Source organism: Carex rostrata, chromosome 6 (genome assembly GCF_964058835.1).
Source record: "Carex rostrata chromosome 6, lpCarRost1.2, whole genome shotgun sequence".
NCBI lineage: Eukaryota > Viridiplantae > Streptophyta > Magnoliopsida > Poales > Cyperaceae > Carex > Carex rostrata.
The window spans coordinates 4,225,062-4,248,942 of NC_135923.1; the positions used below are offsets into that span (position 1 = coordinate 4,225,062).

Genomic DNA, 23,881 nt, shown 5'->3' on the forward strand with positions numbered 1-23,881 from the left:
AAGCTCTCTCTGCCCATGAAATCAACAAGTTCAAATTTAATTTCTCCACAAATTATTTATTTCAAAACAAAATTGCGTGCTGCTATTATTATTAAGATTTAATATATTACCTCGAATCGGTTCATTCCGCTCCGAATAATAAAATGCTAATTTTAATTTTATTATTTTCTTAATTTTCTTAATCAAATTTTAACCCAATCTATAAATTTCAACCAAGGAACGACCACCCTCTGCGTGAGTTAATATATTTTTTAAAAAAAATATAACAAATGATTCCTTATTAATTTGGTGTTACATGTGAACAGGGAGCACTCCATTTTTTGAATATATAAGATTATAATTGTTGGGTATATTTCATATCAAATAAAAATAATTGATGGGTTATTTGTATCAAAACATGATAATTTAATAGCAATATTGAACTGACTTTAACGATAAATTTCTTCATTTTAACAGGATGACATTAGAAACACGCCAATTTTATCCATACACAAATGCTATATATAAAAGTTTCAACGATTTTTTTATTCATAGCATTACAAAACAGATAAATAAAATATGTAGCATTATTTTCCTAAAATTTTCAAAAATCAAGAATGAGAGCGTACTGATCATCCTGTCAGAACGATATGTACGGTCCAGATTCTAGCCACGACGAAACGTTCCCAGCTAATTAAGTTATCAGAAATCAAAGATTGTGAATTGTGTCAGGGACGGAGTCAGACTTTCAGACTATGAGAGTCAAACGTGAATGAGAGTTCAAGCATATTAAATTTTTGACTACGAATGGAGGTTAATTTCACACTATCCGTAATATTTTATGTTAAACTATATTAAAAATAGAGTATAAATACAAAACAAATTAAAAATGAATGAGGATTCGCGGTGTGTTTTGTCACAACTAAAATTTGAACAATATATTTTGTCATGGTTTGGATAGCCGGAAAACTTAGTTCTAGTTTTGTTAATTTTTTTAAAGTAAAATTAGAAGTCATACCACTTAACTATTTAATATCTATGTTATTTTTTTCAGTGAAGTTCTCTGGAAGTTAGAGGTGTTCGCTAACTCTTTTTAAAGATGAGGATTAAAATTTTAATTCTTGTTAAGAAGCACTTGTTTGATAATTTGTAGGATTAAGAAGGAAAACTTTGTATGAGTAAAATATATGTTATAATGTGTAAAGACCAAAATACTTCTAATATCATATATAATATATGAATGTAAATTACGTTCTTATGATAATTTACTTGTACCAAATTAATTGATTCCTGGAGTCTAGCTAAACTACTGGAATATCGTTATTACACATATTTTAATTGCAATAAATCTGATAGGATAATCATGCCCAAAGTAATTAAGAATAAACAATTGAACAGGGATGCCAATTGTATGTTGAATTGCTTTTATTATATATAGGAAGTAAAATATGTAAATATACTTGTGTATTGAGATTCAAGATAGTAGATGTTGTTTGGCAGTATCATCAAATATGAAGCCTTGTTACAATCAGAGAAATTATGCCTAAAAAGTAAAATTATTTATTTATTGGACATCAGTGCATAAAATCAATTTTGCAAGTTTTATAGTGGAGGCTATCTAGTCTCGGAGCGAAAGCGTATCCTCTGCGGAGCTTTTAATCTGATCCCTTCATTTCGGATCGGACGGACCAGATCAGATCTTGCAAATTTTGAGAATATATATTTTTTTTTTCAATTCGGGCAAGATTTGATCTGATCCATCCGATCCGAAACGAACGGACCAGATTAAAAGATCCGCACAGCTCCGCAGAGGATACGCTTCCGTCTCGGAGCCTCCTCATCCGGCTCTAACAAAATATAATTATAATTAGTATATAATGTTCTAAATTATAAAATTATATACGTACACGGGCATGTCTGCTGCTATATGCAGATTATTAGTATATATATATATGTTCTGTCTGATTTATGAATTAATTGAACAGCTAAATCAAGAGAAATGATCAATGTGAACAGTTTTGTGAGCATGTGTTCTTACTTAATTCTTTACTATATATAGACTAAGGAAGCATATTTAGCTAACAACAAAGCTAAGTGCCTACTTAAATGCAACTGTAAGCGAGAAAGCAGTACTATTAGTTGGATTAGAGAGATGAAACGAGCTTTAGGGGAGATCGTTGCAACTTAAAACCTTTGTATCCTCTTGTTTCGATAAGATTTAACAAAAATCTGTTATAACATATATCAATATAAGCATCCATAATGCTGCACTTGTAGTTCATTGACGAAGTTCTTAGATCACGGCATTATTACAAATGGATCTCCGAAAGGTAGTCTATGTTTGTTTCTCTGTTCTAACAATGGCTGTAGTCACTCTTGGCAGCGCAAAACATTTCGATGTGACCCAGTACTCTGCGTCACCCGGAGGAAGCTTCGACAGCAATAAACAGGTAATGAATTGAAAATTTGAAATCAATAAAACCTGAGTCGTTCTATCAATTTCTTAAAATTTTATGAGTGTGTGATAAAAATAAAAGACCATGATCTCATTCTTTTGTAGGCATTTCTTGATGCTTGGCAATCAGTGTGCGAGTTCAATGGCGATGCTACACTGGTAGTTCCGACAGGAACCTTCCAACTTGCCCCATTAGTCTTTGCGGGCCCATGCAAACCTGGCCAGCGCAAGTTCAAGATTCTCGGGACCCTTGTTGCTCCGTCAGATGGAAGCAAAGAACATGAATCATGGATTGAATTCCGAGAGTTACATGAGATAGTCGTTGAAGGCGGTGGAGTTCTCAATGGCCAAGGTGCAAATGCATGGTCTCAAAAAAAGAAGAACATGCCCATCGTAAGATGCTATATATATTTCTCTCTCTAAAATTTTGGTTCCATTTCTTGTTATATAAACATATATGAGATCACTAATATAGCTTTCTATATATATATGCTTGTAGTCACTACATTTTATAAAGGTAAATAACGGAAGAATTACCAACCTAGCATTGAAAGATAGCAAGGGCTTTCACATTGCCATCCACCAGAGTGTAAATGTGGTCATCAGAGCGATTGACATCACAGCTCCCTCCGATAGCCCGAACACTGACGGCATCCACATCAGTGGCTCTTCCCAAGTTAGAATCACTGGCGTCACAATTGGTACTGGTGACGACTGTGTCTCCATCGGCCCTGGATCATACAATATAATCATAGCAAATGTGCGTTGCGGTCCTGGGCATGGCATTAGGTAGTTATCGAACATTTCTCCATTTAAACAGAATTACCATTACCCATTTAAGGATACATTCCTTTTTTTTTTTTTTTTTACATTTTGTAGCATTGGGAGTCTTGGAAAGTACCAAGATGAAGAAAATGTTGCACATATCAATGTGAGAAACTGCACAATTGCCGGCACAACAAATGGGCTCAGGATTAAGACGTGGCCAGGGACGTCAACGACGAGTCAGGCCTACAACATTACTTTTGAAAACATCAAACTGGAGAACGTCACTCGTCCGATCATCATAGACCAAGAGTATTGTCCAAATGATCAATGCAATTCTAATGAGGTACCAAAATCACATGAATTGTCATCTTCTTACAGCATTTCATACAATTAACCTAGCAAACCATTACCTAATGTTATAAAATCATTGTGACATTGATGCAGCCTTCAAAAGTGAAGCTTTCTGGCATCTCTTTCAAGCACATTCAAGGGACCACGAACTCGCCAGATGCAGTGACCCTGAAGTGCAGTAAATTGGTGCCATGCAAAGATGTTCGCCTGATAGATATCGACCTAAAGCCCCTATTTTCTTCTCTCGTGAATAAATTCGACTCGATTTGCTCCAATGTGCTTGGACTGGCTCTTGGAATCCAGAAACCCAATCCTTGTCTCCACCACTAGAGTTTTGAAGTTGTTTTTTTTTTCTTCTTCTCTCTTTCTGTCGGATTGTGCCGTTTCAGCTGCCACACGTTGAGGAGGCTCTTTTGAGGCTATATACAGAGTGATGGTTAGAGATTATAATCTCCATTGATTGTAACTACAGTAGAGCTAAGGAATCTATTAATCCTCCTACAAGGGAAAAATCTCAAAATTGGGATTTGACATGTTAAATCTAATATGTAAAGTTTTACTTTCAAAATGAATTAATATTATTGAATATTCCGAATCACAAATTTCATGACGATGAGTTTATATTTTGCTTTTATTTATCATGTTTAGACTTCAACTGTATACACTAAGCTGCAATCCAGAAAAAAATAGAGAAAATGATGGAAACCACACACGCTCACGCACTTACACACACACACAAAGAGCTGAAAAAAGTGGAAAAAGAGAGATTAAAGGGTTGCAGTTGCCCTGTTTCTTGAAAGCGTATCCTCTGCATTAACTCAAAAGGTTCTCTTTTGAGTTTAATGCATATAGATCGTCTGATCAGGATCAGAGCATTGTAATCTTTTGAGTTTAACACATGGATCCCTTTGATATTAGTGTAGATCTCAATCGGACAGTCCAGATTTATTGATGCACGGTGAGTTAATGTAGAGGATACAAATTCCTGTTTCTTAGAAAAAAAAAATTAACCCAGCCCACAACTAGAGTGGAAAAAAATAGGGGAGCCAGCTCCGTTACAAAATGGCATGCCATGACACAACACGCATATCGGTTACATATTGTGACCATAGTGACAACTTAATAGTTCGGGAAAGGTTCGGCAGAGTCAAAAATTCGTGATTCGGGTATAATTCGAGTATAATTCGGAAATAATTCGGAAATAAATCGTTTTTGTAAACACAAAATCAGTATAATTCGGGTATAATTCAGAAATAATTCTTTTATTATACAGATTTATTTTTAAAATTTTAAATACAAAATATAAGGAATTAAAAGAAAAATTCAAAACACAACACCCAAAGTTATACAGATTCATCAACATAAGAACACAAATCTTGGAGGTAAAGATGCTCCTCGAAAATACAACACATAAAAACATAAGATATCTTCCCTGTTGAACTTTTCTTTGTCACACTAATAATCTGAACGGTTCAAAATATAAATAAACGGTTCAGATTGTCTAGGAGCATCAAAAGTGTTCTTTCTGGAGTGGAGTTGAAGACTTGAAGCCCAGCGCAACTTTCTATGCCTAATTTTCTCCGTGACTCCAGCTCAGAAATTCAATTTCTCCCGCGTGACAAAGCAGCGAATTTTTCCGAACTGTACGCGTTTAATTCGTAAAATTCGTTAAAAACGCAAATAATACGCGAATTGACCGTTTAATACGCGAATCATCGTATTAAACGCGATTTGATTCGTTGGGAACTCCAAAACGTTTAATTCGCGAATTATACCCAAACCCTGTTACTATGATTGTGACTCGTGTGTCTCATACCATGATCAGTTATTGGCCAAAAAAATATGACACAGCACGGAAATCACATTGGTCACGTCACCAAAAATGACACGTTTAGTCATGACATTTTGTATTTCTAACATAATTCTTCATTTTAATATTGCAAAGAATCGTACTATATATTTTTTGTAACTTTTTTGAATTCTTTCCTATAAAAAAAATTGAATTAGAAAAAGAAATTAAATGTGATTAACGTGAGCAGTTACGGAAAATTTGGACACAACTTAGTCATGGCGTAACTCACGTGGTGTGACTATTCGCGTGTCATGATCATTTCTTGACAGTTTAGTCACAACATGTGAAAAATTGACTTGATCACGGTACAACACAGAACGTGACCAAAATTACAGCATGTTAGTCTTGACACGACACCACAATTTTTCCACTCTACCCACAACCCTATTACACAATATTCTAATCCAGACCTGAAAAGCCTATAGATGAACAAAAACCTTGAGATATTGCTTGTGGTCCGAGAGAACCACTAACGGCCGGGTCCATTGTCCTCCATTCAGTTGCTTTATTTTAATTTTCCTTTTTTAGTAAAATTAGCATCAAGTTTATCTTATTTGCATTGCTGCTTTATCCTTAAATTAAATCAGTCTGATGTACAACTTTCCATTTTTGAAGTATTGCTGATAGGCTATTTAACAAAGCAAATTTTTAGCAATAAAAATGAAGAGAAACTATCATTATATATTATATAAGAATAATTATATTGCTCCCCTCACGTCCATCTCCGCATTTTTTCCGCACTTTCTCTCTTCCTTAACTATCATATATCTCCTCACTTATTTCGCTAAAAATTTCCATTTATCCCTGCATTAAATTAGACTGTCATTTAATACCAATCCCCACATTAATTATGCTTTCCTCTAATAACAATTCCTGCATTAATTATTCCTTTAAAAACAATCCCCGCATTAATTATACTGTTATCTAATAACAATCCCCGTTAATAAATGTTTATTTGTTATTTCTGAGAAGTATTTATCCATATAACATAAAATATTTATCATTATGTCTGAGAGTATTTATCATTGATGTTTTACTGTAAGTTGTAATTATGTTTGAGAAGTATTTATCTATGTAACATAAAGTATTTTATCATTATACATGAGAGTATTTATCATTATATCTAAGAGTATTTATCATTGATGTTTTACTGTAAGTGCAATTATGTTTGAGAAGTATTTATCTATGTAACATAAAATTTTTATCCTTGTAATATAGAGTATTTATCCATGTAACATAGAGTATTTATCATTATGTCTTAGGGTATTTATCATTGATTTTTTTAGTGAAAATTGTAATTATGTCTGAGAAGTATTTATCTATGTAACATAAAATATTTATCTATGTAACATAAAGTATTTATCATTATGCATAAGAGTATTTATCATTGATGTTTTACTGGAAGTTGCAATTATGCCTGAAAATTATTTATCCATGTAATATAAAGTATTTATCATTATGTCTGAGAAGTATTTATTATTGGGTGAGGGGATTGTTTATTTAATGGTCCCCAGTTGTGCGGGGACAATCCAAAAAAAGAGAAAATTTTGTGCGGGGATAACTGACAAGTATTTATGAGGGGATTGTTTATTTAATGGTCCCCAATTGTGCGGGGACAATTCCAAAAAAAAAGAAATTTTGTGCGGGGATAATTAATGGATTGATTTATTCAGTCATAAATAGAGATAATTGCATAGGAATTAATACTTTGCAAATCCACGATAAATACTTTGATGCTTCAAGTTAAATACTAACAGTTTCTGCGGAGTATTAATGATTTGAGCGGTCCCCCCATGACTTTTTTGGCAGTTTGTGCGGGGTTGAGACTGCGGGAATTGTTATCAGGATCCATTATATAATGAGAGTTCAAATAAAATTTAAATGTCAAAATAAAACTGTTAGATATGATTTATATTATTTTTTTATGCACATGTAGAGATTGTTAGTGAAATCCTCTATAATATACATAGGAGTTTGAAAGTGTGTTGGATTGATCTCCAACTCATGATTTAAAATAATAATAATAATCAATTCTTATATAAAATAAAATTTATTTGTAAAATTAAATTCAAAATAAAAATTATCATTAGTTTGATAAAATAGAACTTCAGAAGCTCTATTTAACGACAACAGTAATATATGCACAATTTTTTTTTTGTCTTTCTTGTCTGTTGTATATGCACAACAATAACAACTACGTCTCTATTGATATCTATACAAATATGTTGAAAATCTTTTGTGAAACGAGGGTGTTCTTAAGCTCATCAAGTCTCTTGATGAACTCAAATTTAAAACTCGTTGAATCAGCTTTAAACGACGAATCCGAACCGTTGAAACCCGCCTACTATACGAGTGATGCGTCTACATGTAAAAAAAATTAATCATGAAATTAATTTTGCATAGAGTCAAGTGGTCAAAATACGTTCAAAAAAGAAATGCATTAAAATTATTATTATTATTATTATTTTTTTGAGGTGAAAGCCCTTAGGCGTTTAAAATTAATTTATTAACCTTCTAATTTTGACTGCTTGACTTTAAACTAAATTAATGCGAATGTTTAAAATTTTCATATGTAGACGCATCACTCGTAAGGTAGGCGGGTTTCAACGGTTCAGATTCGTCATTTAAAATTGATTTGATGAGTTTTAGACTTGAATTTACCAAAAAACTTGTGAACTTAAGAACACCTTAGTTCTACTCTATATATTTCTCTGTTTTCGTTTCAGCTCAAAGGAACACATAAAGTGTTTTCCACCACTAAAAACCAATCTCATAAGGCCTACTAAACAGTCCAGTAAACTGGGCCTGTTTGGGGTAATTTAGGCCCACAAACTGGGCCATGTTTTTAAAAGTGTGCAACATATATAAAAAGAGATATTTGACAATACACTACAAATAATTTTACTAATTTCAATAATAGGTTCAAAAGTAGTAATTGGATGTGTAACTAGCGAGGTGTATACTATAACTATCTTAATTAAGTAAATTATAAAATTAGCATATGAAATCACATTGGTACTTTGTACGTAGAAGCATGAAGATCAAGCGATGTACCTTTGTCTTAATTTTCTTTCTAAAAGTAGTTCATGTACAGTTATTTCAAACTAACTCCAGCAAAAATTAAAAACAGGTACATGCGATTATGGCACGATCTTGCAGAACTCGACTGTCTGCGCTTATGTTGATCCGCGTTTGTTACTCAAGATCGATTATGTATTAATACACACTGCAAAGGATGCATTCCTCATTGACATAAACTTTTCCTCCTAAACAAAGCTCCTTGTAAATATATTCATAGGCTGTGAATGAGAGATACCCCAATCATGGCTTCTTGGATGCTGTTTAAGATAACTCTTATTAGTTTAGTGGCTGTGGCAACGGCTCATAAAATTTTTGCACCACCCGGTTCCTCGACTGGCTCGAATGCCTCAACTGGCTCGAATGTATTTGACATCACCAAGTACTCTGCATCAACTAGTGCAAGTGCTAGTGCAAATAGCAAGGTAAATGTTATAATTATTTATATTATTTTTTATCAAAACTAAACACTTTTTGATATCAAGGCATCTATATATATTTTAATAGAAATTGTCTATAATCTGAATTAATGCACATAACGTACAGTATTAACACACAGAGAAAGTTAGTTACATAATGTTGTTTCACATTTCCGTAGGCCTTCACAGACGCATTTAAAGGAGCGTGCGCATTCAGAGACCGATCAGTTCTCTTGGTACCTCCAGGCACCTATCAGCTCGGTCCAGTTAAGTTTGGCGGTCCGTGCCCTTGCTCGCATATTACATTTGAAATCCAAGGAACGCTGGTGGCTCCACCAGATGTCAAAGCCTTTTCTGGTCCTTCTTGGATCGAGTTTGATGCTCTGCATGAGTTGGCCGTGGAAGGAGGTGGTGTCATCGATGGCCAAGGTCAGTCGGCATGGGAACAACACATCAAGAATAAGGCAATTGTAAGTGATGGTGATCTCATTAACTACTTGCTACTTAGCATAGGATACATATATACATTTTCGGATACGAGAAAAATAACCTAGCCACTAACGGCCTGATTTTTTTTAGTTTTTTTATTTTTAAAGTTTTTCGGAGCTAATGGATTCATTACAATGCGGTTTGCATATATTTGTCGTGCAAATGACTCATTCAATTTTTTTTTAAAAAAAAAGGACATTTATTGTATTAAATTTATCTCGTAGAGATTAATTACTATGCTATAACAAAAGTTGTTCCATAAAAAGGGCATATACTAATGCATATTGCATACATATTCAAAAGCTGCAGGGTATACATGTACACTGACACTCTTTATTGGAATCCAGTCTATGCGCTTTATGAGGTGTGTCACTGGAAGAATCAGCAACCTCATATTTAAGAACAGCAAATATTTTCATATCGCATTTCACCACAGCCAAGGTATCATCATCGACAACCTCAAAATCAGGGCACCCTGTAACAGCAAAAACACTGACGGAGTACATCTCAGCGGCTCCAGTAATATGACCCTCAATAACCTCGACATCGGCACAGGTGATGATTGCATCTCTATTGGCCCAGGCTCATACAATGTTACTATAACAGGTTGCAAGTGTGGTCCCGGCCATGGTTTCAGGTAATTTACTTGGTCATTTGTGAGACACACATATTAATTAACACTATTTAGTACTGTTGCTTTCCTTTATATTTTTGGTGATCCATTTTAATGATTCAACTGGTTTTCCATCGTTTCCTATTGGTCTTTGTCTTTTTACCATACATGCTTTCTATAAATCAAAATTAATACAAGGATTATTTCATTCATGATCAATTAGTAAGGCTAATTAGTATTGTTTTTGTTGAGCAGCATTGGAAGCTTGGGAAAATACAAAAATGAAGACAATGTCGGAAACATTCACGTGAAGAACTGCTCCGTTACGGGCACATCCAACGGGCTTAGGATCAAGACATTTCCTGGGGCACCGCCGAGCGAGGCTTACAACATAACTTTTGAGGATATTTTCTTGAACAATGTCTCCTACCCAATCATAATTGACCAAAATTATTGTCCAAATCACAAATGCACCAACAATCAGGTACTGTACTTTCTCTAATTTGAGCATGTGACACAAAATGACTACTCATATTCAACTAATAAGGAAAGCAAAAGATAATCTAAGCAATATTCTCTTAGCCTCAACAAATTAAATTTGCCAATTTGATACTGTGCAGCCATCTCAAGTGAAGCTACATGACATCACCTTTTGTCGCATAAGGGGCACCTCAAACACTCCGGTTGCGGTGAAGTTAGACTGCAGTGAGAAGGCCCCATGCCAGAATGTCAAGCTACAAGATATCAATCTACAGCCTTTACAATCTGTTGTTCCCAACATAAGCTCTCTTTGCTCCAATGTTCTCGGAGCCGTCTTGGGAACTCAAAAACCTAATCCATGCCTTGTACCGCATGCATGAAGGAACCATAGAAATACAACATCCAGTGTTTCGTCATACGCTAAATGATCACACGTTTCTGAAACTGAGTTATACAATTATAAAATCTCTATGATAATGTAATATAACTTAGTTCACGATCGAGCTGAATCAGAACATGAAGCGGATCCCGAATATTAAGGGAAGATGCTTCTTTTACAGTTTAAGTGTATATGAAAATTTCGTAATGGATGAACTCGGATATCAATTCTTGATACTTATTGGACTTGTTGCAATTGGAAGGAGAAAATGTTTTTATTTACTTGAATAGTGTTTCTTTGTTTAAATTAATAACAAAATTCACAAATTGGAGATGCTATCTTAGATATATATACACCAAGCAAAACTCACAAATTGCGAATTTTTCACATGCCGTGACCAAAAGTCAAGAGGGGATCACGGCACACGAATTATCACGCCACATGAATTACTATGCATAGTGTGGATTGGTTCGTACTATGAATCAATATTTTTTTGTTTTTAAAATTTTAACCGATCCAAACCATTGAATATGATTTCCATATGAATATTTATTTGTAATCTAGATTTTATATTTTTTAAAATTTCTTTTACTATTATTTTAGATGGTTCAGTTTGTGGTTCATAATTTCAGATCAAGTGATTTTCTACCCATATAAATATTAAAAAAATTTTAAAAAAAATAGAAAATTTAGTTTACAAGTATATATTCATATGAAGACCATATTGAATGGTTCGGATCAATCGTTAGAATTTTCAAACTGAAAATTTGAGTCCATAGCACAGGCCAATATATGCTATGCATAGTATCAAAGCCTCACTCTCTTATATTATGCATGCAGCAGTTTGGATTTGTGGTTGATAATCTAAATACACACATGAATCATATATTCCATAAATTGAGAGCAGTGAGAAAGAGGGGTCCTTAATAGTTTTGTGCTTGATCAGTCACGTCACATGAATAGTCACATCACATGTTGTTTACATAACTATTCATGTGACGTGACTGTCATTCACTATTGTAACCACGTCAAACAAAAATAAATTTTTGTCATGTATTAGTTATGTCACATCACATTTTTTTTTTCTTCTCTACCTGAAGCTCAAATTCAGTGTATATTGCTAGTTTCATAAACGTGTATAAATTATTAATAACAATCGAATATAACCAGATTCAACACTACCACTTATTCAAACTTATAAATTGCAAGCATCATAACAAAGATTCAAATCAAAAGGAACTATACCACCAATCTAGCCCGGTGAGTCAAATGAAGACAGGAATCTCCTATAATACAAATTTTATTAGATCAACCTATTTGTTCCTTTAATATGCATGCCAATGCAGATTGAACGGTCCAGATTCATTAGGCAAAAACTCTAAATTTGAGTTTCTGCCGGCCATTTTTATTAATATTCTTAAAAAAATAGAAAATTTTAAAAATGCCCCTCTCTCTAATTTTTTTTCATACATGCCCTGACCGCCTGGGCCTGGGGCGGCCCAAAACAGCTAGTGAGGCGCCTCAGGGCCCGGCGGCCCATACCTTAAGTGAGGCGCCACCCCTTGGGGCGCCCCACTAGTCCTGTGATTTAAACGCATTTTCTGCCTCTGTCACTTCCCGATCTCAGACCTTCTCTGGAGGCGATAACTGGGGAAAATAGGTATGTTTTTTTAATTATAATAATTAGTAATTATAATTATAATAATTAGTAATTATAATTATAATAATTAGTAATTACTGTTCCAAATTTACTGTTGCACTTACTGTAGCGTACTGTACATTTACTGTTGACATGTACTGTATCGTACTGTACATTATTGTTGGTATTTACTGCAGCGTACTGTACAATTACTGTAGCAATTGCTGTACACCTACTGTAGAAAAATTGTAATTTTTTTTAATTTTGTTTATTTATTTTTCAATTAGTCATTTATTAATGTACCCATTATTATGTCATGTAATACTTGTAAATTTTTTTTTTAAAATGTAGTTTGTTAAAGAAGAGATGTTAGTTGCACTGTATGTCGGCGGCAAGCTAGAAAGGGATGAAGATGGCGTGCATTACACGAAAGAAGTCGCATTTGGCTTCGAGATTAATGAAAATACCACATTTGAGGAACTGAAGCAGCTAATATACGAAAAGACATCTGTAAACCCCAACAGGTATGAAATAGAGTTGGCTACACGGATTGACAACTCACGTGGGGGGGGGGGGTAGACCTTACTTTGTTAAGTTTCCAATAACAGATGCCAATTTGTGGAGAGTTGTGTATACTCAATTTGTAGCTTGTGGGGTCCCGGTAATGGACATATATTCGAAGAGGGTTCCCCGCACGAGGGCTGGACCTTCAAGTTCGGCTGGGGCTGGACCTTCAGGTTATGACAACCAGGGGTACCATCAGCACTCCCCTTATGACCACCAGGAGTACCACCAGCAATCCCCTTATGACAACCAGGGGTACCACCAGGAGTATCACAGCCCCGGTAATGACAACCAGGGGTACCACAACTCCCCAGAAAATACTGAAGAGTTACCACTACCACCCAGACAGACACCCATAATCCCTAGATTTCCAACTATGCCAGAGTCAGGACCGGTACCCGTTAATCGAAATGATGTTGATGTTGATGTTGATGCTATTGATGCCGTACCAGAAAGAGAAATGGAAACGGGGGATGAATACCAAGGGGTTTGGGAAGATGATGACTTATCAGATGGTGATGCAAATGTAGCAGGGTTGTCCAGGGCAGAAAAATTCCCGATTAGAGGTCGGGGGAATAAGCATCCGGTTGCCACATTCAACGACACCACAGCTTTCGAAGAGGCAGACATTAGTTTCTTTGGTCCTCGTGTTGTATACAACAAAGAACTTGCCGCAGGGCAAGTTTATACCAGCGTAGACGAGCTTGTAAAGAAAATATATGAGACTCATGTTCACGGCAACTGGGAATGTATAATACACAAAAGGGACCGAACAAGGTTAGTTGTGCTTTGTTCAACTCACCCGCACTGCGAGTTCCGCCTTTTTGCAACCCCTGCGGGTTCAGGGGAAGCATGGATGATTAAGAAGTGCGAACCACCTCATACATGCAAGTCTGCGTCCACAAGGACAGACCATTCAAATCTGACAGCATCACTAATTGCCGATGCAATTGAGGAGGACATTAAGTTGGATCCATCGATGAGCATCAAGGCGGTGGCTATGACCGTCAGACACAAATACAAATATGTAATCCCAAAATACAACAGGCTGTGGAGAGGTCGTGAACTTGCGATTTGCAGGATATTTGGTAGTTGGAAGGACTCATATGGCTATCTGGCACCATTGCTCCAGGCCATGGCAAGTACAAATGTCGGCACCGTATATGAGCGATGGCATGGCCCTTTTTTTGATAAAGACGGTGTACTAATAGAGGGAGCTAAACAATTCAAGGGCATAGCATGGGCTTTTGGTCCTTGTATCCAGGCTGTGCCATACATCAGACCTGTTATCAGCATTGATGCATGCTTCATGTCTGGCCGTTACGAGGGGAGACTACTCATAGCATGCGCATATGATGCTGAGAACCAGCTGTTGCCTTTGGCGTTTGCAATTGTTCGTAAAGAGGACGGCGAGAACTGGGGATTCTTTATGCAGTTTTTAAGAAGACGGGTGATTGGGGAAGGGAAGTTTTTCTGTGTGATATCAGACCAGCACAAAGGAATAAAATATGTTTTTGATCGTGAAGATTACGGTTGGTCAACACGTACTGGCCAGTGTGTGCACAGGTTGTGTATGCAACACGTTGCGGAGAACCTTTCCAAGGCAACCGGAGGCGACACGTGGGTTACTGATACATTTAGATGGAATTGCAGAAAGAAAAAGCCGAGAAGGGTGGTAGAGATGACTAGCAGTTTTGCAAGGGTACATGCATTTCAATTGTTTACATATATTATTGTACTTTAAGAAAACAATTTTTTTTTACTACAATTGTTTACTTACATTATTCTATTTCCTTATTTTCTATGTAGTACATGCCAAAGGCAAATCTCTACTTAATGAAGGTGGGGAAAAATAATCCCCGAGATGTCAACGAAGATCCAGCATACGAGAAAATATATCAATCCCGGGATGGAGGTTGGCGTTGGGGAATTATGACCACCAACGGATCCGAGTCGCTGAATGCAGTATTCAAGCAGAGCCGGATGTTGCCTGTGGCTGCAGTTGTAGAGGACACATTCTACAAGTTAAATGCCTGGTTTCAGGAACGGCGTGCTAAGGCCGCAGAATTAATAAGGATGAACCAGTCATTTTCAACAAGGGTGGAGGAGAAACTAAGACGACACAGAGACAAAGGTGCAACCATGACCGTGATCCCGATGGGTAACGATGGAACAGAATTCGAAGTGCAAAATCCAAATGAGTACGTTCCTACCACCCGTAAACCAGACGGCACTATGGCGTTTGTCAAGAGGGCTTGCAAGTACGTGGTTAAATTCGGAGATGCCAGGGCGGTAACCTGTACATGCCAAGGACCCCAGCTAAGTCACATACCCTGCAGTCACGTGATGGCGGTATGCCGAGTGAGGAACTACTGTGAGGATCACTATGTTGCTGACATGTACCGTACCGATTACCTTGCTTCCACTTGGGGTGGATCTTTCCATTCTTATCCTGATCAGCATGAGTGGCCTACATATGTCGGAGATAGAATATTACCTTCAGAAGGATGGATAAGAAAGGGAAGGAGGAGACACAAGCGTATTGTAATGACCATGGACGAGATGGGTGGTAGGCGACCGTCGGGAAATCGGGCTCGCCGTTCTGTTTCCGACAGGCGCAGGGCAGGTACGTAGAATTGTACAAAATTTATTTATGCTTTAATTATATTACTAACTGAATTGCATTGTTACATTTAGATGCAATAAACGAACACAACGAAAGAGAAAATGCCAGAGTTGTCGCTGAAGCAACCGGTAGAACACAACCCCCTCCTCCTGTAAGCCAATCATCTAGTAGCCAAGCCTCTACAAGTAATGCCGCACCTGCCACTGGTACCAGAAGAACTAGTCGTTTGTTAGGTTTATTCAGACGTGGTGGCAGATAAACTTGCTATTTTGCTTATGCGAATTGATTTATTTGGTATATGTGTATGTGTATGTGTATGTGTATGTGTGTATGTATATGTATATGTATGTGTATGTGTATGTGTATGTGTATGTGTATGTGTATGTGTATGTGTATGTGTATGTGTGAGTTTTTTTGTATGTGTATGTGTATATATGTATGTGTATATGTGTATGTGTATGTGTATGTGCATGTGTGTATGTGTATGTGTGTATATTATACATATAGTTCACCAAAGAAATAAAAATAAAAATTAAAGTTATAAAAATTTACGACATCACTTCGTAAATATATCAAATATTATATTTTTTGGCATACACATACACATATACATAATATTTTATTTTTTGACATACACATATACATAAACCCAACACTTTTTTCAACAAAATTATTCAAATCAAAATACTAAGATTTCTCAAAAAAAAAAAAAAAAAAACCAAATTACTAATGGGGCGCCCCAGGGGGTGGCGCCTCACTTGGGGTATGGGCCGCCGGGCCCTGGGGCGCCTCACTTGGTGTTTTGGGTCGCCCCTGGTCCAGGCGGTCAGGGCATATTTAAAAAAAAATGAGGAACAGGGTTATTTTTAAAATTTTCTTTTTTTTCAGGGATATTAATAAAAATGGCCGAGTTTCTGCAGACCATGAATTCCCATAACCAGTTCGCTATAATTTCTATACTACACAAAATAATTTGCTTGGCCCTGAAATTATCATAAATTATATATTTTTGTTTAATGTTTTAACAAACATCATATGTATTTGAGAAATTTTGGTGTTTTTAATGTTTATGAAGTCACGGGATTACAAACACATGCGTGCTAAGTCAGAAATATAAACTAAAAACACAAAATACTATATATTCAACCATTCTTTTTCTTTCATTTTTAAACAAATTAGTTAAAATTCCCATCACAAAGCTTTACAAATAATACCGACATTTTTATTTTTACCTATTTTCTAAAATATTTTATTAAAAATAACAAGAATTTAGCCAAATTTTTAAAAATACCCAAACCGCATATATTTTCTGCAGTTTGGATATAGGGTCCCAAACTGTAGAAAATATTTGTTGTTTGGTTTTGTTTTTTGCTTTTTGTTTTTTGGCTTTTTTGCACTATAAATACGGGAGAAACTCTAACTTAATAATTCCATCGAAACCGTTTACATTATTCACTACACCATAATACACCTATCCATCATACTGATTTCTACATGCTCTCGTTTGAAAAATTAACAATTCCATCGAAATCGTTTCCTCTAACTTAACAATTCCATCATACTGATTTCTACATGCTCTCGGTTTGTGAAGTTTTTGTACTTCCAGAAGTCTATTTGTAAATTATGAGGGACTTCTTTGTATATTTCATATAATCAGAGGGGTTATGCAAAAGGGCAACATTTAATCATTTTTGAGCTTCAAGATTGGTGTTGTTTCACATATACATTTGATATTTATTTAAGAATTAGAGGGAATTTCACGTATACCCCTCAAAAACTTCAAAATTACGTATTTCCCCCTCTAAAATTTGAAATTACATATTCCCCCTCTAAACTTCAAAAACTCACATATTTACCCATTTTATTGTCTTTTTTATTAAAATGCATTCTAAATTTATAAAATACCTATTTTACCATTTTATTAAAAAACATAAAATACCCATCTGACTCCAATTTGAATCTAAAGGTTCCTCTACCGTCTGAATTGCTTTGAGATCCGTGCGAGCTAGATCAACACAAATCTTGAAGCGAGCAAACACTGAAATTGATGCAATTTACACATATCTTAATGCGATGCACACATATCAAAATTGCTTTGAGATTCGTGCGGGTTAGATTAGCACAAATCTTGAAGTGAACACACAATAATCTTATTGCAATACGTGCGGATCGGACGGTAGAGAAACCCTTCAGATTCAAATTTGAGTTCGATGGAGCATTTTATACTTTTAATGAAGGGTAAAATAAGTATTTTATATATTTAGAATGAGTTTTAATATAAAAGACAATGAAATGGGTAAATATGTGAGTTTTTGAACTTTAGAGGGGGAAATACGTAATTTCCAAATTTAGAGGGGGAAATACGTAATTTTGAAGTTTTTGAGGGGTATACGTGAAATTCCCCTTAATAATTATGTATTTCTTATTGTATTTAGTTTTTTTGTTTAATCTTATTGAATTATTAAGAGTTTATTATTTGAAGAGTATTTAATTTGTTATTTAAGGGTTTATTATTTGAAGAGTATTTAATTTGTTATTCAAGAGCTTTGAATTTTTATTACCATTTTTGTCCAAAACAGTGTCAGTTCCTGTCAAAACAAGTTCTCGTCCTTACTGTTTCTGTCCGAAAGTGTTTGTTCCTGGATAATGTAGAAAATACTAGTTCAATCAAAATCAAAAAAGGATTGTTCCCAACCAAAACAAAAGTTAAAACAAAGGCAGAAACATTTATTTTTGTTATTTTTAAACTATATTAATTACAATACATTTTTTTTTACAATTTAATTATTTTTCTTATTTTTATTATTTTTGAAACTTTCGTATTATTGTTCATAATTTTATTTTTTGTATTTTTATTATTTTATTTTTGACTGTATAATTCAGTGACAAAAAAAAATATAAATATTATCATAAAACAATAAAAATATACAACATAGTTAAATTAAACTAAAACTATAAAACATAACAAAACATAACATAGTTAAATTAAACTAAAACTACAAAACTACTCTCTTATTAACAGAAATCCAAAAGAGAATATCGGTCAACTACTTTACCCTGCTCTCTCTACTGAATTGGCAACGACCCCTGTTTTCTCTGCAACCGTAGAATAAGTGGCATCACAATTCAGCAGAGAAAATAGGGGTAAAGTATTAAATAGGGGCAACAAGTTAAATTCAAAGAATGATTTATCATAATTTTGTGCTGTTATTTAACTCCCAACTCACAAAAATCAAGAGCCGAAGCTGATGACAACACACACTATCCGAGTTTTTCAGCCTCTTAGCCAATTTTTAGTAAGCTAGAGAATAGTTAAAACTCAAAAGTTAAAAAACTAAAATTGAAAATTGAAAATTTGAATGCTCAGAAGTATCTGTTTTAATTGTCATTTTAGCACTGCTTCAAACAGGAGGTTCTCCCTTATTCAGGGTCCTGGATTCACAGTGCATCCATTTTGCAGACTAGTCCTCATTGAATTCAATTTTCAATTTGTAAACAAAAAACAAATTACTTTCAAATTTTTCCCTCAGAAATAATCCAATAATGTCATATGAGAATAAAAAGCTCACAGGAGGTTCACCCTTTTCAGGGACCTGGAGCTGTTTAAACCTCAAATAATGGACTCAATCATCATCAGGTAATATCAAATCTAAACCAAATCTAAACCAAATCAATTTCAAGGAAAATTGGACTCAGATAAATATAGCTTTATCAATCACACATTATCTGAAGCAGAACTGACATTTAAGCTAAGATTGAATCCTCACAGCCAAATTTAATAATCTGAATCTGAATTAGGTAATGTAAAAACTAGAATAAAATGAATTAATATCAAGGGGAAATGGGCTCAGATATAATATAGCTTTATCAATCATGAATTATCTGAAGCAGAACTGACATTTTAAGCTAGGTTTGAATCCTCACAGCCAAAATATTTCCAATTAAAAGAATTATTCTCAAATTGCAGATCAGATCAAGAAATTCAACCATAATTATCCATACTTCATTGATGAACTCAGAAGCGCGGATAAAGTACAATCCTCATCTCCGAATTGAGAAAAAAAAGCAAAATTAAACAGGAAATTTGATATCGATTTAACTTTTGCCATCTCTTGACACAAATCATACATTAAAAATTCGTGATCTGTAACACTGAATGGCTGTTTCAATCTAGCACAGGCATTGGGGCTTTTTTCTTCAATTGGTTTCTCAGATAAGCCCGGGGTTAGCACCGCGCATCGATTTAGATCAAACAAAAACTTAACTAAAAATCATAAAATTGGCTTCAGAACAAAGCAGAAGAACCATTACCCAGCAATGGAGGTATACTACCAAACAGAGGAGGCGCCGCCTTAGAAAATTTGTCTACGAGAGATGCATTCTACGATGAAAGGCCGAGAATGGAGTTAATATAGAAAATAGAAAAACCCTAGCACTTGGATGGTAGGGATCTCAACGGCTGGGATTAGACCAAAGAGGCGGCGCCTTTTAATAGTAGCCTTTGATTAAAGGGGACGCAAGAGCAGGGTCCAATCCCCATCTTAGGTTGGTTATTAAGCCCATAATATGGCCCTGAAATGTATAATTTCATGAAGAGAGGCCATGATTTTAGGTTGGTGTTAAGCCCAGTAATATGGCCCTGAAATTATATAATTTCATGAAGCCATACATAAGTAGATTAGTTCGTGTTACAAGTTTATGTTTTTGTTTTTTAAGTTCAAAAGAGAAAGGAAGAGAGAGAAATCATAAAATCTAATTAAAAAAAAAAAAATACTATCGGTCTTTTTTTTTTTTTTTTTTTCTCCAACCTATTTCCTCCAGTTTTCTCCCGACTAATTATGAACGACTTAACTGATTAATTAATCTAACTCTCTCCATTTGTCTTCTATCTCCTTCCTGTCCATTTCTTTCTGCCTTTTTTTTTTTTTTTTTTCTCCTTTATAGTTATGATCCCTCCAATCTCTCCTCCTTGAAGGCTTCAACCACCGATTTGTCCTCCGCACTGTCTCATCTCTAACCAAAATGCGGAGGCTCCTCGACGAAGAGATATTGATCGGAAAGAACAATATGTATTGTCGGCGCAAGTTCCAGTCTTTCGAGTAGAAGTCTGGTGGGAAGGCCGTGATCCTCACTGAGATCACCGGAAAGATCCAATGCTGCTCCAGCAAAGGAGTCTCAGGCGCAGAAAAAATAATTTCCAGTTCAGAAATGGAGGGTGCAATTCCAACTAGAATGGAGATCATGTCAGCAGAAAAAAAATCGATTCTTTTCACAGATGAGAAGTGGTTTTGATTCATTTTGTTCGTTCTCTCCATTCGGATATAACTGGGTTCCTCCATTTTCGTCATTGTTGTTTATTTGAGTTCTCCTGAGCTCGACTAAATGCATTGTGGGCTTGCCAATATCATCGCGGGTCTCGTCATAATGGGAGGTAAAGAGTAATCGAGTCATTTAGGTAAATTTTTAGATTTGAGTTAACGGTACGAATTTGGTACCAGTGATTCCCTACTCAGATTTTTCCATGTGTCTGATTTATTTCCAATTGGCACTCTTCCACTTCAATTTTCCAGAAACATGTATATTCTATCTCTGTCTCATACTTTGTCTTGATTTTTGCGACTTGTCTAATTCATGTAATTTTTTTTTTGGTTTTTTGGAAAAATATTGTTGTGAAAAATTTATCATATTTGATAATTGAATCAAGGTGCAGTATTATTGGAATTGATACTCTAATGTTATAATAACAATTTAGTTTTTTGAACAAGGATAGAAATAAAATACTGGCACCGAGATGAGAACTTCAAATATTATATATATTTTTTTCTTTTAGGAAATATTCTAATAAAATTATATATATATATATGGAAATATGGAAATGGGCTATGGTGCATTGCAATGCATGGAGGGGTTTGTGCATTAGACCATAAATCTAAAATTCAAAATCCAAATGGCCGATCCAAGCCGTTCATCTTGTTCTCCATATTAATATGTGTTTGGAGACCAAATTTTACATTTTTCTGAATTTTTTTTTACTATTTATTAAGTATTTTACAAAATTGTTGATCCAACGGTGGCTGCTGATTTTACTGTTTTGTTAAGCCACCGTTGGATCAACAATTTTGTAAAATACTTAATAAATAGTAAAAAAAATTCATAAAAATGTAAAATTTGGTCTCCAAGCACATATTAATATGGAGAACAAGATGAACGGTTTGGATCGGTCATTTGGATTTTGAATTTTAGATTTATGGTCCAATGCACAACCCCCCCCCCCCCCCCCCCCCCCCCCCCATGCATTGCAATGCACCATAGCCCATCTCTATATATATATGTGTGTGTGTGTGTGTGTGTGTGTATATATAGAGTAATGCTACGCTACTTCGCGAATTAAAAGAGCTGTTTTAATTCTCGTTCATATCTCTAGTTTTGAAGGCCAAATAGCCGATCCAAACCGTTAGATGTTTGGTCTATATTAAAATGTGCTTGGAGACCAAATTTTACATTTTTTGGAATTTTTTTACTATTTATTAAGATGGTTTGAAAATTGCATTTTAACTTTGGCAACTGCGTATAAATTATGAATACTTACATTATGAGGTATGATTATTTACAACACTTGATAATAATACTTTCAAACGTCATCTAGTGCCACAAGGGAAAAAAATATTTGCTCAACGTGATATGAATATTTTTCAATTACATATTAATACAATCCAGCATCAAACAGAGTAATTTGTAAAAAATATTAAATTAAGATACTTTCCAACGTAACAATTCATACTTCAGTTATAAGCATGAATACTTACGTTATGCGGTATGAATACTTACCATACTTGATATTAATACTTTTAAACGTCATCTAATAAAATATAGAAAATATGTTAGATACAAACACTTGATACATGAACTATTCACACTTGCATGACGAGGTATGAATACTTGCAATACTAGATATTAATATTTTCAAACATTATCCATTGCCATATGAAAAAAAATTGATAGAATTTGTTAGATACAAACACTTGATACACGAACTATTCACACTTGCATGACAATGTATGAATACTTGCAATACTTGATATTAATACTTTCAGACATCATCCAGTGTCATGTGAAAAAATTTGATAGAATTTGTTAGATAAAAACACTTGATACATGAACTATTCATACTTGCATGATGATGTATGAATACTTGCAATACTTTCTGATACCATCTAATGTCATATGAAAAAAAAATAGAATTTGTTAGATATATCTACTTTATACATGAACTATTTACACTTTCATGAGGAGGTATGAATACTTGCATACTATATATTAGTACTTTCAAACGTCATCTGATGCCAAAAGAAAAAAAATATTGTTGATAAAATATTTTAGATAAAACGCTTGATACATAAACTATTAACATTTGCATGACAATGTATGAATACTTGTAATATTTGAAATTAATACTTTCATACATCATCTCGTGTCATATGAAAATAAAAATAAAAATTTCATAGATTTTGTTAGTTACTAACACTTGACATATGAACTATTTAGACTTGCATTACTTAATATTAATATTTTCAGACGTCATCCTGTGTCATATGAAAAAAAATTGATAAAATATGTCAGGTACAAACACTTTAGACATGAATTACATACACATGCATTACGAGATATGAATACTTGAATAAGGAGGTATGAATACTTGAATGAGAAGATATGAATACTTACACGACAAGGTATTCACAACTATGTATAAATACTCACATGACGAAGTATGAGTACTTACACGACAGACAACCCGAAAGTACGTCATCATGGATCTCATTTGAAAGAGAAAATTATGTAGAAAACGTTCATGGTTTTAGATTTCCAAATTTCCTCACAGATCAACAGAAATATTGACGAGATTGAACGGAGAAAAAAAAACCAACTCTAAAAACATGTAGAAGATGTATGTATGATGTGTCTAGTTTTTTTTTTTTTTGAAATATTTGGTATCTTAGATATGAATACTTGATATATTATATATTAACACTTGCGCGCATAGGTATCTATATTTGCACGTGTCAGTTATAAAATCTATCAAATATTAAGTGATCCTCTAAGTAATTAATGAAGTATAGTTAGTTAACGGTCCCCACAAATAGTTATTGACTGAGGGATGAATGAGGAAAATTGACTGGGAGATAGTTAGT

At 34.6% G+C, this 23,881-nt stretch overlaps 2 protein-coding genes and 5 non-coding genes across 7 annotated transcripts; 2 read left to right on the forward strand and 5 right to left on the reverse strand.

Moving 5' to 3' along the window:
- The first annotated feature begins 2,339 nt into the window (after window positions 1–2,339).
- On the forward strand, window positions 2,340–3,883 carry LOC144555297 (exopolygalacturonase-like). The gene is made up of 5 exons (XM_078303585.1): window positions 2,340–2,429; window positions 2,540–2,827; window positions 2,934–3,223; window positions 3,314–3,545; window positions 3,647–3,883. Exons 1-5 carry the CDS (start codon window positions 2,340–2,342, stop codon window positions 3,881–3,883), a joined length of 1,137 nt encoding a protein of 378 aa, XP_078159711.1.
- Window positions 3,884–12,688: 8,805 nt separating this feature from the next.
- On the forward strand, window positions 12,689–15,951 carry LOC144555298 (uncharacterized). Its single transcript, XM_078303586.1, has 3 exons — window positions 12,689–14,768; window positions 14,876–15,692; window positions 15,764–15,951. Exons 1-3 carry the CDS (start codon window positions 13,167–13,169, stop codon window positions 15,949–15,951), a joined length of 2,607 nt encoding a protein of 868 aa, XP_078159712.1. The 5' UTR covers window positions 12,689–13,166.
- A 2,935-nt stretch (window positions 15,952–18,886) lies between these two features.
- On the reverse strand, window positions 18,887–18,991 carry LOC144556209 (small nucleolar RNA snoR97). The gene has a single exon (XR_013512233.1). It is a non-coding gene; the product is annotated as a small nucleolar RNA snoR97 (small nucleolar RNA).
- Window positions 18,992–19,377: 386 nt separating this feature from the next.
- LOC144556345 (small nucleolar RNA Z223) lies at window positions 19,378–19,467 on the reverse strand. Its single transcript, XR_013512352.1, has one exon. It is a non-coding gene; the product is annotated as a small nucleolar RNA Z223 (small nucleolar RNA).
- Window positions 19,468–19,532: 65 nt separating this feature from the next.
- Window positions 19,533–19,624, reverse strand: LOC144556344 (small nucleolar RNA Z223). Its single transcript, XR_013512351.1, has one exon. It is a non-coding gene; the product is annotated as a small nucleolar RNA Z223 (small nucleolar RNA).
- A 32-nt stretch (window positions 19,625–19,656) lies between these two features.
- LOC144556211 (small nucleolar RNA U36a) lies at window positions 19,657–19,742 on the reverse strand. Its single transcript, XR_013512235.1, has one exon. It is a non-coding gene; the product is annotated as a small nucleolar RNA U36a (small nucleolar RNA).
- A 47-nt stretch (window positions 19,743–19,789) lies between these two features.
- On the reverse strand, window positions 19,790–19,931 carry LOC144556213 (small nucleolar RNA snoR134). Its single transcript, XR_013512237.1, has one exon. It is a non-coding gene; the product is annotated as a small nucleolar RNA snoR134 (small nucleolar RNA).
- Between the last annotated feature and the right edge of the window lie 3,950 nt (window positions 19,932–23,881).

What these genes read in the sequence shown, in the direction of transcription:
- LOC144555297 (XM_078303585.1), top strand. Translation starts at nt 2,340, where the DNA reads ATGGCTGTAGTCACTCTTGGCAGCGCAAAACATTTCGATGTGACCCAG. An exon ending in GCTTCGACAGCAATAAACAG is followed by an intron (nt 2,430 to 2,539) that starts GTAATGAATTGA and finishes ATTCTTTTGTAG; the next exon opens with GCATTTCTTGATGCTTGGCA. An exon ending in AAAAGAAGAACATGCCCATC is followed by an intron (nt 2,828 to 2,933) that starts GTAAGATGCTAT and finishes ATATGCTTGTAG; the next exon opens with TCACTACATTTTATAAAGGT.
- LOC144555298 (XM_078303586.1), top strand. Translation starts at nt 13,167, where the DNA reads ATGGACATATATTCGAAGAGGGTTCCCCGCACGAGGGCTGGACCTTCA. An exon ending in TGACTAGCAGTTTTGCAAGG is followed by an intron (nt 14,769 to 14,875) that starts GTACATGCATTT and finishes TTTTCTATGTAG; the next exon opens with TACATGCCAAAGGCAAATCT. An exon ending in TTCCGACAGGCGCAGGGCAG is followed by an intron (nt 15,693 to 15,763) that starts GTACGTAGAATT and finishes TGTTACATTTAG; the next exon opens with ATGCAATAAACGAACACAAC.